This window comes from Falco naumanni, chromosome 11 (genome assembly GCF_017639655.2).
Source record: "Falco naumanni isolate bFalNau1 chromosome 11, bFalNau1.pat, whole genome shotgun sequence".
Lineage (NCBI taxonomy): Eukaryota > Metazoa > Chordata > Aves > Falconiformes > Falconidae > Falco > Falco naumanni.
In genome coordinates, this window is record NC_054064.1 from 2,118,566 (window position 1) to 2,132,500 (window position 13,935).

General features: G+C 37.9%; 1 protein-coding gene across 2 annotated transcripts in view; it reads left to right on the plus strand.

The window, feature by feature from the left end:
- Positions 1-13,935, plus strand: part of BRINP3 (BMP/retinoic acid inducible neural specific 3) — a 207,247-nt gene that overhangs the window by 5,114 nt on the left and 188,198 nt on the right. The window contains exon 2 of one of the 2 annotated variants that reach the window (XM_040611115.1): positions 13,577-13,862. The exons of the other annotated variant lie outside the window; for it this stretch is intronic. Coding sequence (XP_040467049.1) covers positions 13,627-13,862 — 236 coding nt within the window. The 5' untranslated portion in view covers positions 13,577-13,626. The remainder of the gene's footprint in view (positions 1-13,576; positions 13,863-13,935) is intronic. 2 annotated transcript variants of the gene reach the window in all.

Here is a 13,935-nt window from a genome sequence, read left to right on the forward strand (position 1 = left end):
GAAGGCAGCATTTGTACAACAAGCCAACAAAACAACTTGAGGATCTTTGAGTGATGTAATCACCCCATCATCCTTTCCCATTTTTTCTACTGCTGTCTGAATGCTATTGTGAAAAATTCATTATAGAACTCTGCTCATTGTTTACATGATTGTGTGTTTGAAAAGTTATTTCTATAGTCACGTAGATTGCAGTGACTTTTTGCTCCTCTCAATCCCAAGCAAAGACGATGATTCATGATATTAAAATATTTTTGTTTCTGTTGGCTTAATGTGAAATTGAGTGATCATATCTGACTACGATCAATCTAAGAAATTTCTTGCTTGAGATGCAACACCTATTGAAAGTAAAAGAAAGCTCTTTTTAGCAGCAAGCTTACTTTAGCAATTTTTGAAAATGTAAATGGAAATTTGGAGGATCAATCAATTTACCTAAGTTGTTACTTAGAAGAAAAAGGGAGTGATGGGGCGTATTAAGTTATACTTTCTGGAAGCGTTGTTTTCTAGCTGCCATATATGCCTAGTGCAGCCCTTTCTTGTTCCTCCAGAGCTACAGCTCTCCTCAAAATCAGAGGTAGACATTGATTTTTTTCTCTCCTGAAACACTAGGAATCTCATATGGGAGCAAAATCACCAGAAATACATCTTGACAAATAGAGCCAAAATACTCTTTCAGAAAGGTTGCATTAAAGAAAACTGTCCTGTTAGACTGCTGCAGTTAGTAACTTACAGCTAGTAATTTTATGGGGAAATTATCTTACTCTTCTTCTTGATCTCATCCTATACCTTCATAAGAGACAGCATTTTTAAAAAATAAAATGCAGCCACGTTCTCTTCATAGCATTGTTTTCCTATTGTTCAATATGTCTGCTGTTCAGTGAGGGCCTGATCTTGCACAATTAAAGAAGATCATAACATTGCTATTAACTTCACTGAAAGCCAGATCAATTTCCAAGACAATAATTTGGGACCAAAATGAACTTAAGATTTATTAAAAAAAAAAAAAAAAAAGCGAGAAAGAGCATCAGGAAGTTACAGGCTGCATACTGAGCAACTGAGCAGTGTAAGGTTTTGCCTATCTTGAATCAAATAACATTAAAATACTAAAGAACTGAAGGATTTTTAACCAGATCTTATGTTGGTTTGGGTCTCAGTACTCTATCATCATTGATAAATAAACATTTTTTCTGTATGAAGTTGAGGAACATTAAGGGAGCTCCATTTTCTGAAGTGCCCCACTGAGCTGCAGGCGTTCAGTACCTTGCGACTCAAGTCATCGTACTGCTGAAAGCTATAATGTGAATAATTTGGTCTCCTGGCTCTGAAATTAATCATTTAGATGTACCACAGTAACTGTGCATACATAAACATAGTTTGTGTATACATATGCATACATAGACTTAATATGTACTGTACTCGCTACACACATCCACCCATGCCTCCCTCCACACACATGGTATGTGTAATTACTCTTTTGCCCTGGCTCATATGACCAATTATTTGGCACAGTCTTTTTGCTGTCTCCCATTGACAGTCTCCACTTGCTCTGTATGCCACAAAATAATGTGCTGACAAGAGGAAAGAAGGACACTCTGCCATGTCAAAGCTTTTCATGTTTAACTAATGAGCCTCTCACAAAGGCCACAGATTTTGTTGCACCTTCAAAAGAAGATTGACCAGGCAATATATACTGTTAGCTAAATTAAGACTATTAAACCGTAGTGGTTTCTTTTATAATGAGGTGAGATCCTATGGCTTGTCTGTCAGATACCTTTACTGTAGCAGTCACATTAATGGTGATTAGGAAATTCTGCTAATTTGCAGTAACACCTTCACTGCCACATCTACCAGCCCTAGATTAATGAGAAAAGAGATTTCTAAGGTATTTATTATACACTGCCAAGTAAAGGACTTAAATCTGGGGAATCAAAGCACAACTCTATACCTTTAATCCTGTATTATTCATGACTACTAGAACTCTGTAAGTTAATTTAGCTCTTTCAGTACTTATAAATCTATTGGAAATAACAAAAACACCTGGTTAACTGGACATGGATGATGACTCCAAAGTTAAATAGGATTATTAAAATCTGATCTAAATATGTTTCTTCATTATTTTTTTGCCTTTTTTCCCCTTTCTTTGTTAGAAATTTCTATTTCTAAGGAGGCTTAACATCACTGGTGAAAAATACCACTGCATGCTGAAAAATGGTATTGTGGATTGAGATGGCAGCCCGAGAGTGTATTTTTAATTAGCTATTTTTCACCTAAACCAATATTGATCCTTATTCATTAGCAGTTTGGAAGACAGACAGAACAAATATTTTTTACAATAAATTCTATCTTGAATAATCTTGTTTGTTTTGTAGTTAATGTGCAGTCCTAAAAGTTAGAATTGCTGAATTTTGAACATGAAGTTTTACATACATGTAATTTATAGATATGTGTACTTTATCATCTTGAGAGTGATCACATCAGCACTTGCATTTACTTACAGGAAAGGTTTGAAAACAGTACAAGCACAATGTTGGCATTCAACCTTTTGTTCTTCCATCCTGAGCTGCTGGCTGATCTACAGGGCAGAGCTGATACCCACCTCTTGTCCTCAAGAATGTGCAGATGCTCAGCATTTCTTGGATTAATCACTTTATTCCTTAGTTTTGTACCAACATTTCTTATGAAGATGCTTGTTTATGTAAAGCAGCAATGTTTATGCAAGTGGAGACATCCTGCTGCCAGCCTCTGGAGACTATGAATTTATTTCATGTAGAACCATTAGATGGTGATGGCTATTAGTTGGTGATGTTCTCTTTTTTAATCACTGCTCCTGTGGGATATGAATCTGACTGATTGGCTTAAAAAGTAAGAGGTTTACTAACTTACTAAGTACCCTTTAAGCTATCTATTAGCAGAAGTTTACTACTCGGAGTCACATTAGTTGAAGAGATAGTAGTGGCTTTTTTTGAAAGGTACTCTTATTTATTAAAGAGTTCCATTTCTTCATACTAGTTTGTCTTGGCTAGGCAGTCCAGAACATTTTCTTTTTCTCAGTCTTTCTGGAGAAAAAAAGGAGGCTGCAGTAAAAAAACCCCACACAACCCTATGTTCGTCATGCTTAGACTGCTGTGATCTGTAATCTCTAATAAACAGACTAGGTGTCTCTAATTCTGCACTGAAAAGATCCTAGCTGAAAATTTAAAGCTTTTCGGCATTAGCTTAACACCTTTCTACTAAATCGGAATGTGTTTCTCTATCAGTTACAACAAGAAATACTGATAATTTTGTACTAACATGGTTTTAGAGTATCACGTAGCTAAATTAAATCAGTGGAGAGACTATAACTTGTGGTGAGACTCTAAACCCTAGACTTTATCTCCTTGTATGTAACATGATATTCATAAGAAAGACATATTTTAGCAAACAGACTTTTTTTCTCTCAAATTCTGCAATATTTCTAAACTTGTTAAAAATCAAGACTTACAAGGAAGCTTTGGTGTTATATTTATATGAGACAGCAGGCTACCCAGTACACATGACATAATTATTACTTGTACAGTCAAGCTTTGTGTGTTATCCATCCTGAGATGCAATTAGGTCCAGACTGGCTTGCTGAAGCTTGAATCTTTGCTCAGTCAGCCATAAAGTCCCTACTCTCACTATAAAAAATTAATAGCTATAACATGAACATTTAAGAGGATCTGGCTACTGCCCATATACTAGCTACAGGCTGAAAGTGTTGCAGCAAAGGGACTTATGAAAAGTCACACAACAGTTTACTGTAGGATCAGATGTAGAACCATGGTCTCTTGAATTCTTTAGGTTCTGTCTAAGGAGCTTGCACAACAGGTGACAAGTGGTTTCAGACACGACAGCAGTGGTGTAAGTTTATATTTTTTTTCTGCTAGTTTAAATATGTTGAAGCTTAGGAACCCAAAAGGATTTTTAACCATCCATTCATACCAGCTGAAAACCAGCTACACCATCTGTGAAATCAGCTGTAAAATATGCTAATGAGGTCTGGAACACTTTTGTCTGAAAGACATAAGAGAAGAGCAAAACAAAAACATTACCATTCTATTAGATATCAATGTTAAGAAAATATATAAAATCTTCCATTCTTACTGCAATGTATCCAGAAAAATGCACTGGAAGAAAATTGTCGTGCCATTAGATCTTCATGGAGATTTTTTCTAACTACTGGTCTAAAGTGTAACCACTCATTTTCACATGGAAAATAAAATAAAGAAGAGTGTAAATCCTTGATCAGGTGTCACTTAGCTAAAATTACAAGGCTATTTCCCATGCCTCAGCCAGAGCTCTAAACGGAGAAATTCATTCTTAGAAATAAAAAACCCTCCATTGTTTTCGTGGGAACATTTTGAAACATGAACAGGATTATGGATTAGATTAGGTAATATCTGAAGGGATGGAAGTACAAGAAACTAGGCTGGAAGACGGATTTTATAAATATGTCCCCATTACAGTCAATAGAGTTCATTGCTTCTTTGGCCCTCTTCTAAAGACCAGAGAACAGCTACACACATTATTTTTTCTTCTTCATTATTACGCAAGGAATATTAGAAATTGAACAGCTTCAAAGAAACTATTTTTATTTGAGACTGACAATTCCTTTCCTCTCCATCCCTTTTTGAACATTTGTTGTAGAATCTCCAGAAACAGAAATTCTAAGTAGCAACCAAAATAAACAGCCACTCCATTAGTAGAGTGAACATCCTCCCTTTTATTTTATCACACTTTTGTCATCCAATGATTTGAAAGTATTCTATAGACCTTTATTCTTCAGGCTTCACAATACCCTTCTTTCCTGGTCGTATGAACAGAAACTATAATTAAAGAAGGTTAAGGGACTTGTCAATGTTTATACAGTAAAATCAGAACTATACTTCAAGGTAACTCTGCTCCCAGTACTCTCCTTCCTCTATAAACTGAATCTGCTTCAGCTTAAAAATCTGTTGGTGAGCAAAGTGGCTTTGCATTCCATCTCATTTTAGCCTGATGTGAGTCCTCCATTAGGGAACAATCAGTCATATTTGGATTGGTCCTCAGACTGGAAAACCTGGAACTCAAACCTTAGCGTACAACCTGTAAATAGCTGCTTCCTCCCATTCTAGATGGCAACAACTGAAACAACTCTGGGGTTTAAAATTAGTAGAAGGATGAAACTGACTAAGTAAGAGCTGTTTGCTGTTCTGATGTGGTTTACTGGGTATAGCTAACTTACATGTGTCTTAGTATGCATGCTCTTTCCATAACCAACTGATACTTGGCTGATAAATTAGGCCAGAAACTGTCTGAGAACAGTTGTGGGTGAAAAGGAGACATACTACTAGAACGGTAGAACTAGAACACACTTTATGACTTTCCAGTGATAGTTTAATATTTATTTTTAGAGTGTACTCTTAAAACAGTCAATGAGATTATAATAGCAGAGCATATCAAACATTTTAAAATTAATTGTTGAGTTTTAAAAAATTCTAGTAAGCTGGAATGCAGGCTTCTAAATATCTCTCTTCTGTTCAGATTTTTTTACAAACTTGAATGCTCCAATATGCAAAATTTTATGTCACAGTGATGCATGTCAGCTTGAACCTGAGGAAACAGTGGACCAGAAACTCTCCCTGCGCTGTTCTTTTTCTTTTCCTGTAGCACAGATCTCAAACTTATTCAAAGAGAGCTTGTTCTGTTTCCATTCTAACTCTTTTCATACCATTAGATGCTTCAGCTGAAAACCTTTGGACAGGTTGGGCGAATTCTTAGCATAACTTGTGCAGTGGAAGAGTGACTTAAGACTGAAATGTCGCGCACAGTTCTACATGCAAAGATTTTTTGCACATGGGACACTCCATGTGCACTCAAGGACTTGGAAAGATCAAGTTTTAATCCCCTACAAACTTTTAAGATTGTTCAAGTACAGTCAGTCGGCCTGGAGCAGGTTTAAAGCTCTCAAGGCAGCAGATTTTTCTGTGGCTTCCTGGCACCCTGAGTGTCAGTCAGCTGAAACCCGGGGCTCGGTCAGGGTCCTGGCTGGCTGTTCCAGAAATTAACTTAATTTTAGCTTCTTGTAGGACTGATGGATGTTATCTGCCAAACACTTAGCTACTAGCTCCCATGTAAAGATGAGGAACTGAGATACCATGAAGACTGGGTGCCGCCTTCTCTCTGTTGTGCCCCTACACAATTCACGCCTGAGGCATCCAGGCACCTCACTGCTGTCATAAACCGTGCATTCTGCCACGGTCCAGGAGCGTGGCGCTTTCTGGCTCACCAGCGCAGAACAAGGGCTAAAGCACCCAGTGTCTGCAGCCGGGCCAGGAGCTGAGTGTGGCATGGTGGCTTCCCAGCAAAGGTGTGTATGGCCGGGCCCAATGCCCCAAGCCCCAGGCCTGGCCGGGGAGGCCATGCGGCGGTGCAGGAGCTGGGGCAGTCGCACCAGCACCGCCCGGGCAGGGACCGGAGGTCTGGGAGCGCCCGGTCAGGCCCCAGGGTGGGTGCAGGCCCCGGATGAGGCCAGTCATGGTCGTTGAGGCCTGTGTGTGCACTCAGGGCCCTGACAGAGAATTTCTTCCCCTCAGTGTGTTCCTTGCAGGAACAGATTTACTCATTAAGGCAGAAAGACTGTAATTGCAGTTTGGGGACGCTGCCCTACGTCATCAGCTAAACAGGTAAGAATCCGTTTGCACAGGAGGATGAACTTAGATTAACAGATTGAAAAAAGCATCTGAGGGAATTTATACATCATGATCAGGGCAGCAAAGGAAAGAAATTAGGTCTTTCACAAATATCAGGCATTAAAACAATTACCTTGGTACACCTGACAGCCAGTGTGTACTTCAAGGGCTAAGGAGACTGGCACTAGCTGTACCGGCCTGCAATAGAAGGCACGTGGGTACATCCAATTAAAGACTCACAGGCACCTGCAGGAGTGAAATTCTGCAGGGACAGAGCAAACACCTAGGCTGTTTCATGGGCAGGAGCTGTAGCTTGTGGCAATTAACTCTCATGTTCCGGACAGACCCAATGATGGCTGCAGAGGCTGGGCTGACATAGGCGTTCTTTTTCTGTGGATGTATTTTGTTTGTGTTCCTCTTCTCTGAAGGCTGAGATAAGGAAAAATTAGCAGGATTGCTTTTACAAAAAAATAAATAAAGAAAAATCAGACAACTTATTAGTTCTCTGTTTCAGCTTTCAAGGACATAGTTACAGGGGTCTTGTCCTTATCTTACATAGAGAAGATAGAAGAAAGCTGAAATTTGGCATTGGACGAAGCTTTATTTGAACAAAGAAAAGCTGTTGCTTTAGGGTGCAGATAGTCAAAGCAGGTACCAGGACCTGATACGAGGACTCCACTTATTTTTAAGCCCGGAGTGTAAAACTCACTTAAGGATGCTAGATGTAGAATTATTTTCTCCTTTCAGATTTGCCAACATCTCTGCTTTTGAGCCTCTGCTGAGGAGAGTTCCTAGGTCAGGACTTACTGTTAAACACAATGAATAACAGAGAACAAGCTGATTCAACCCCCTTCACTGAAAATCATCTGTTGACAACTATATTTTGTCTCTCCAGATGCCTTCTACTTCTTGCATAATGGCACAATCTGTACCCTGCAGCTCATGTGTATTGGATCTGGTGGCAGGGAGAGCTCTCCATCCCTTTGCTCCCCAAACTCCTCTTCTGTTTCTTTGCTCTACCAAATGTGCATAGTTCTCCATGTACCAAACATTGTCTCTTTTGTTATTGCACCAGACTTCTGGTGGTTCTTAAAATGTGTGAAAGCTAACTACTGTCAAACAGCTGCCTACAAGCACAGGACAGAAGAGTCTACTACAGTTCATGAGTCCTTCTGCTGTCCTTCAGGAAGTTCAGATTGGAAGAGTTTATGCTGTGGATTTGGGTATCTTCCTTTGAAGAACAGAATTGGTGTGGTGGCTGAGAGCAGAGCAGAGCACAAGTGAGATGCTCTTTAGCTGCACCCTCCTCCTCTGTAACTGATACTGATTGCAGCACTTTCTGCTCTTTTCTTCCACTGCATGTCATCAATTCATGGCTATTTCATTCACAGTAGACTGTGTGAGAAACTCAAGGACAGGTGCCTCCCCAGTTCTCATTCATTTAAAGTTGTTAACATGTGAAAAATTAAAATAAAAGTTAAAAAATCAGTGGTTATAAGAAAGTTCTTCTGAGTAGGTCCTGTATCCTGTAGTGTTTTACAAAGGTGGACAACATGATCATCACACTTCAGCTGAGGAAGTGAAAACAAAGAGACATAGAGTGAGAAAAACAGGGTCTTATAGCAGATAAGCTTTATTCTTTATGCAAAATTTCAGTTTTTCAGTGCCAAGATACCATTGAAAAAAATGGTTCTGTCTTGTCTTCTATGAGCTTTACGGCTTTCCATCCAGCTGCTGTGAATAAAATATTGCTTAATGTTGAAGTCACTCATAGAATTCCTGAGAATTTTGTGTTATAGAAAATAATTTATTTCATACCTGTTTTCCATGATTTGCAATCTAAAAGAAATATCAAATGTACTCTGTTACAGTTACTAGTATGATACATCAAAAGGAGTAACTTTGAAATCCCTAAGGCTTATAAATGAATGGAGAGATGGAATAGCAAAACCCTCATAAATGATAAAATTATTATTTTACTGAAATCTAACTACCTACAAACAAAATCGGTTGTATTCCTCCATCTGTTTTCTTTGTTTGTTTTTAAAGGCATATATATTTATTAATTATTATTTTGGTTAGTTCAAAGAAAACTGGGCTTTGTGTTTTGCATAAAAAAGCACCATTTTAGAGACATTACAGTTTCTAACTCTTGTGAAGACAGGAACATAGTAACATAGTGTTTCCTGATAAGTTACTATACTACTTTTCTTTGAAATAGAGAATAACAATCTTAAATTTTTATTTATTCATGATGGGAAGTTACAGCCAGGAGAATCCCACTTCAGCATAGAGATTTCTCAACTTTCCATGGAGAGCTGGGACATTTCAGTATTCTCATGGAATTCTACTGAGTGTAAAACCGAAAGGGCTTCAGCGAGATCCTGGTGTTCTGCATTTCCACTGTCCAAAGGAGATCTCTGTGAGATGCAAAGAGAAAGAGGGAATGCCAGAGGCAAGGCCGTGTTCGTTTCTGTGGTGCTGACAGAGATTGCAGGGATGTTGTTCTACAAGTAACAGAGGAAAGAGCACCTCAGAGCAAGGATACAATACCTCCCAGACTTGCCTAATAGAGAGAAATATTGACACCCCCCCGATCTTATTAAGAATGTCTGTACATTTAGTGTACAGTTATTTTGAGAACTACAGGTATAGATCTGGCCCAAGAAAGCTACTGATGATGCCTAACATCAACTTTATTGACTCTCATATAAAAAATTACTTCACCAGTTAAACAGCAGCAATCTGTTTAGTAGCTATATGTCTACTGTATATTAGAACATCTGTTTTATACATGACTTTTGCCTCTTACAAAAAACAAAAAGGTGCATGCAGTTAGTTTACCACAAATTTAATTTTTTTCCTTGAGAAAATTTTATACTCTTTACATTTTGGAATGGATTTAAACTTTTTGATTTGCTTTTTCTTGAACATTGCTGTCCACACATCCGGGCTGGCCCTATATTGTTCTGTATATCTTAGTACATGTGATTTATCAGTTCATGTTCTGTAAGCAAGAGAGCTCAACCCGCAAATTAAGCAGACATTTCATTTTGTACTATTTTAGGTACAGTAGCTTAGTGAGTTCATAAACCACCCATATGTAATTATATACCATTTCTAACATAAAAAAAATAATGATCTGCTAAAAGGAAGACTGAATTTGTTGGGGTTTGCCCTTCAATAGGATGACAAGAAAAAGATTACAGATATTCTGCATTCTTGTTAGCAGCTGAAGCTTGATGAAATTTGTCCCAGTGGCCACAATGTTTGTTTTGCACTTGCCAGAACTATATTCTGAGATGGTGTAAATGCATGGATTTTACCAGTCTTCAGCACCCTTTACGCGTTCATGAAACCTAGGACTTAGCTATGGTATTTCCAGAAGATGCTGAGTCAAATTAGTTCTGCATTAATGCCAGTGAGGGGACAACAGATTTCTAACAAAGAAGAATTTACCCCATTTTGCTTCTTGAACTCACTCTAACCTCAGAATTTAGAATAGGAAGGGCTGGAAACTTATTAGCACTTGCAAGTGGTAGCTGGGTGAAACCCTGAGGATAACAGAACATAATAGTGCTGAGTATCTATACCTGATAATTGTCCTCTAAGTTAGCACTTCAAAAAAGGAGCATGTTGACATGACGGTTTTATTTGAAGATGTCTTCTCTACAGAGTGTCTTCTTCACTTTAAAATCTGCTAGCTCTGTTACTTAACAGGTGTTCATTTATTTTTCAGTTCTCACATCCCACCCTGAAATCAGCAGGTGCTCTACCACAAATTTAATTCAGATAGTTCCTCCATGGAGTTCCATGATGGCTGTGGTAACTACAACCTTTGTATGTTCCACATGCCTATAACGGTCTCTGAAAAATGTTTTGAGGGCATTTGCATTCATTAGAGAATTTAAGTATTTAAAATTTTGAGATATTTTTCACACCGTATCCTTAGGAAAGTTCCTTAGGCTGAAATTTTCTAAATTATCTTTCAGTAGGAAATACACATTTAAATCCCTTTAACAGCTTAAAAACAACCTTAGCCTTGGTCTTTTCATGCTTCATCTCTTTGTTTGTTAAATTGAGGTAAAAGTTTACTTGTCAAGGGTGTTATGAGGATTAATGTTATGCAGACTGATTCTACAATGATTGGACAATATAGACAGTGGATAAGTATCAGTTAGAAATGCACACATTATTTTACTCTCCCTAAGGACTAGCTGTATATTTATACTCTTGGAAAATACCTTCATATATCTTTACAACAAGGAGTTTATTTTCTTCTGTAACTACACAGGTTCTCTAAAGTTTATTTTGCTAGTGGTTAATTTATGACATGCCATGAGGTGTAGCATTAAGACAAGCATAGAGCAGGGATCTTCACTATTCCTTTTCAGACGCTCATTTGGTCTAGTTTTAGGCAGATGCTGCATATACAAAGTAACTAATTTTCCAATCCTAATATTATCAATTTGAATTCAAAAGGGACCCAATTAGTCATCATTACAGTTTAATGGCCTGAAACACTTCAGTGTTAATAAGCACCCGAAAAAAGTAAACTCCTACCTCTTGCTATTTAAACCATTACAGCTTTTTTCAACAGAAAAGATAATTTAGGAAAAATAGAACCTTATGTCTTAGCCAGCCATTTTATAACAGCAGTAGGTATGAAAATTAAAATTCTTATTATGCTCTTCGTAGCTTTACATAATGTCAAGAAATGACGCCCAGGGTCTTCCTTGTCAATGAAGAGGATGATGGAGGGGAACGAGTATGCTGTGCAATGTATTTTTCCCTGATTGTCAAGAAGAGAGACAGAAGTATTTGTGGATTTTCACTCTGTTGTGATGCAAAAGCTGGCCTGCAGCTGGCCAGGAAGTCTGGAAGTGACTGACATCTTCTTCATTTACACTGAGCTAATTTTTAATGGGAAATGATGCTCAAACTATCATCATGTCTCTTACGGGCTAGGGGAGCAATCTATTGGTTTTCAGTCCTGCTTCAGATCTATACATGCATTTTCATGTGATGTGATGAAAGCTACACAATAGTTAAACCTCCCATACATGAACTTCAACCTGTAAAGGAAAGCAGACACCAATCTAGGGAGAAGATACTGAGACTTCATACAATATATACAGATCTGCAGGCTTTTTGAATTTAAGTGATTGCTTGAGAGTATAAATAAAAGTTAGAGAACTCTTTGTTGTAGACTCCTGGAATCTCATTTCAAAAGGATTTGTAAAATTAATGCAATCTGTGTTTTATGATCATAAACTACTGCATGGTTGTAGCCATTTATGGTTACGAATCAGTGCCTTGGCATATGCTCAGCATGAAATGTATGAATAAGGTCCTTTTTTCAGTAAGATTGCTTACACATTTGTTGTTTGCAGGATCAGGTCCAAATCATGTTACAAACTATTACAGTTGTTCCTAGGAAGACAGTAAAACTGACTATTTCTCTGGTTATATAGACAAATAGACAGATTATTATATTCTTAGACGTTAAATTCCTGTTGGTTCACATGAGCTCCTGTGCTCTTCTGGAGGCAGTTAACTTTCTGCAGCTGTAATGTTTATCATCTATACAAAAGATTCTTCAAAATGTTAATGTCTCAAATATATGCATAGAGCATATTTATTCAGCTACACCATTTCCCTTATAATGGACGAGTGGTACTGAGTGTGCCGTTGCAGAACTGTTCTATTGGAAGCATCCTTCATTTATGGTACACTTACAAATTCAGTTACTGATGGTAAAGAATAAATTCCCACCAAGTAAAAAAGAAAAAAAAATCATAGCAAGGGGCACTGTAAAAATGTCATAATGTGTGCTTTTTTGAGTGAATGTGAATTAAAAAGTGTTTTTCCCTGTAAATTCATTACCTAGAAAAATGAAAGCTCTCACATTAGTATATTTTAATTAATTCTGTGCTGTTTTACCTTAGACTGAAAACTAGAACTGATTGTTTCTATATGTTTAGGTATCTCCATGATCTTGGTCATTTCAGTATTTATGAGAACTACATGCTCTTGCACAGATATTTTCACAAAATCTGAGCAGGATGTAGAATCATTATCCTATTTCACAGGTATGGGACCGAGGTATAGAGAGAAACTGTGGCTTGTCTTCACTGAATTCCCACATGAGGCTATGGGTAATACTTGATTTTTGCTCAGGCACCCAAACAATTGTTTAGGCTCCATTTAAATAGTGTTTCTGGGCTGATTCATTGGGTTGGAGTGAATTGGACTGAAAGACAAGTGCTGTTAGGGATACTCAAAATTGCAGCGTCTGGAGCTTGAATAACTCATTGAACTCATCACTATGGGTAGCTCCAGTGCTATTGATCAGTGCAGTCACTCTTTGTCCAGCCATACTAGTTTGAACAGAATAATGTGAGTCTGTTAACTACGTCTGTAGTGAAGACAAGCCATTAAGTGACTTTTCCAAGGACATAAAAAAAGAAAGCAATCTGGGTCTTCTTAATCTCATCTGTTTTCTGTCCAATATATGAACTGCAACCTTATGCACAGACATTGTTGAATGATTTTGTACTGATGCTAACAGGCAATAATTCTTGTGTTGCATATTTTTCATTAATGACTAGCATTACTGGAAAAAACCCCAACAATCCCTCCCCTGACATTTGTGAAGGTTTCCATTCAACAGTAAATATTATCACTGATGATGTTAATGAAGACATTAGTTTCACAGCATTTGAAGTACTGAAACACTCCACTATTAAGTAGCCTAGTGGGGTTTATGCTAATGTAAAAGTAATAAAGTAGAGGCCACTATCTCTTTAAGCTGAAAGAAAGGAAACTTGTTTCTACTTCCAAGGGATGCCTAGTGTGTGCTTATCTAATTGACTGTGTATTTTGTCTAGGTGTTGAGGGAAAGCTAAGAGAATGAAGGCTCTAAGTCCCCAGTGGAAGCATGATATGGCGATGCAGTGCTGGTGCTGAATTGTTCTCTCTGATGGCTCTATGGGAGTGGATAGCACTGAGTCTTCATTGCTGGGTTTTAGCAGTTGCTGCTGTTTCGGATCAGCATGCCACAAGCCCCTTCGACTGGCTCCTCTCTGATAAGGGACCCTTCCATCGCTCACAGGAATACACAGATTTTGTGGAAAGAAGTCGACAGGGATTTAGCACAAGATACAAGATTTACAGGTATGAAGCAAAGGGAAAGCAATTAAGAGATATCATCCTTAGAAGTTGTAAATTATCAACAGGGGTTTCTTTA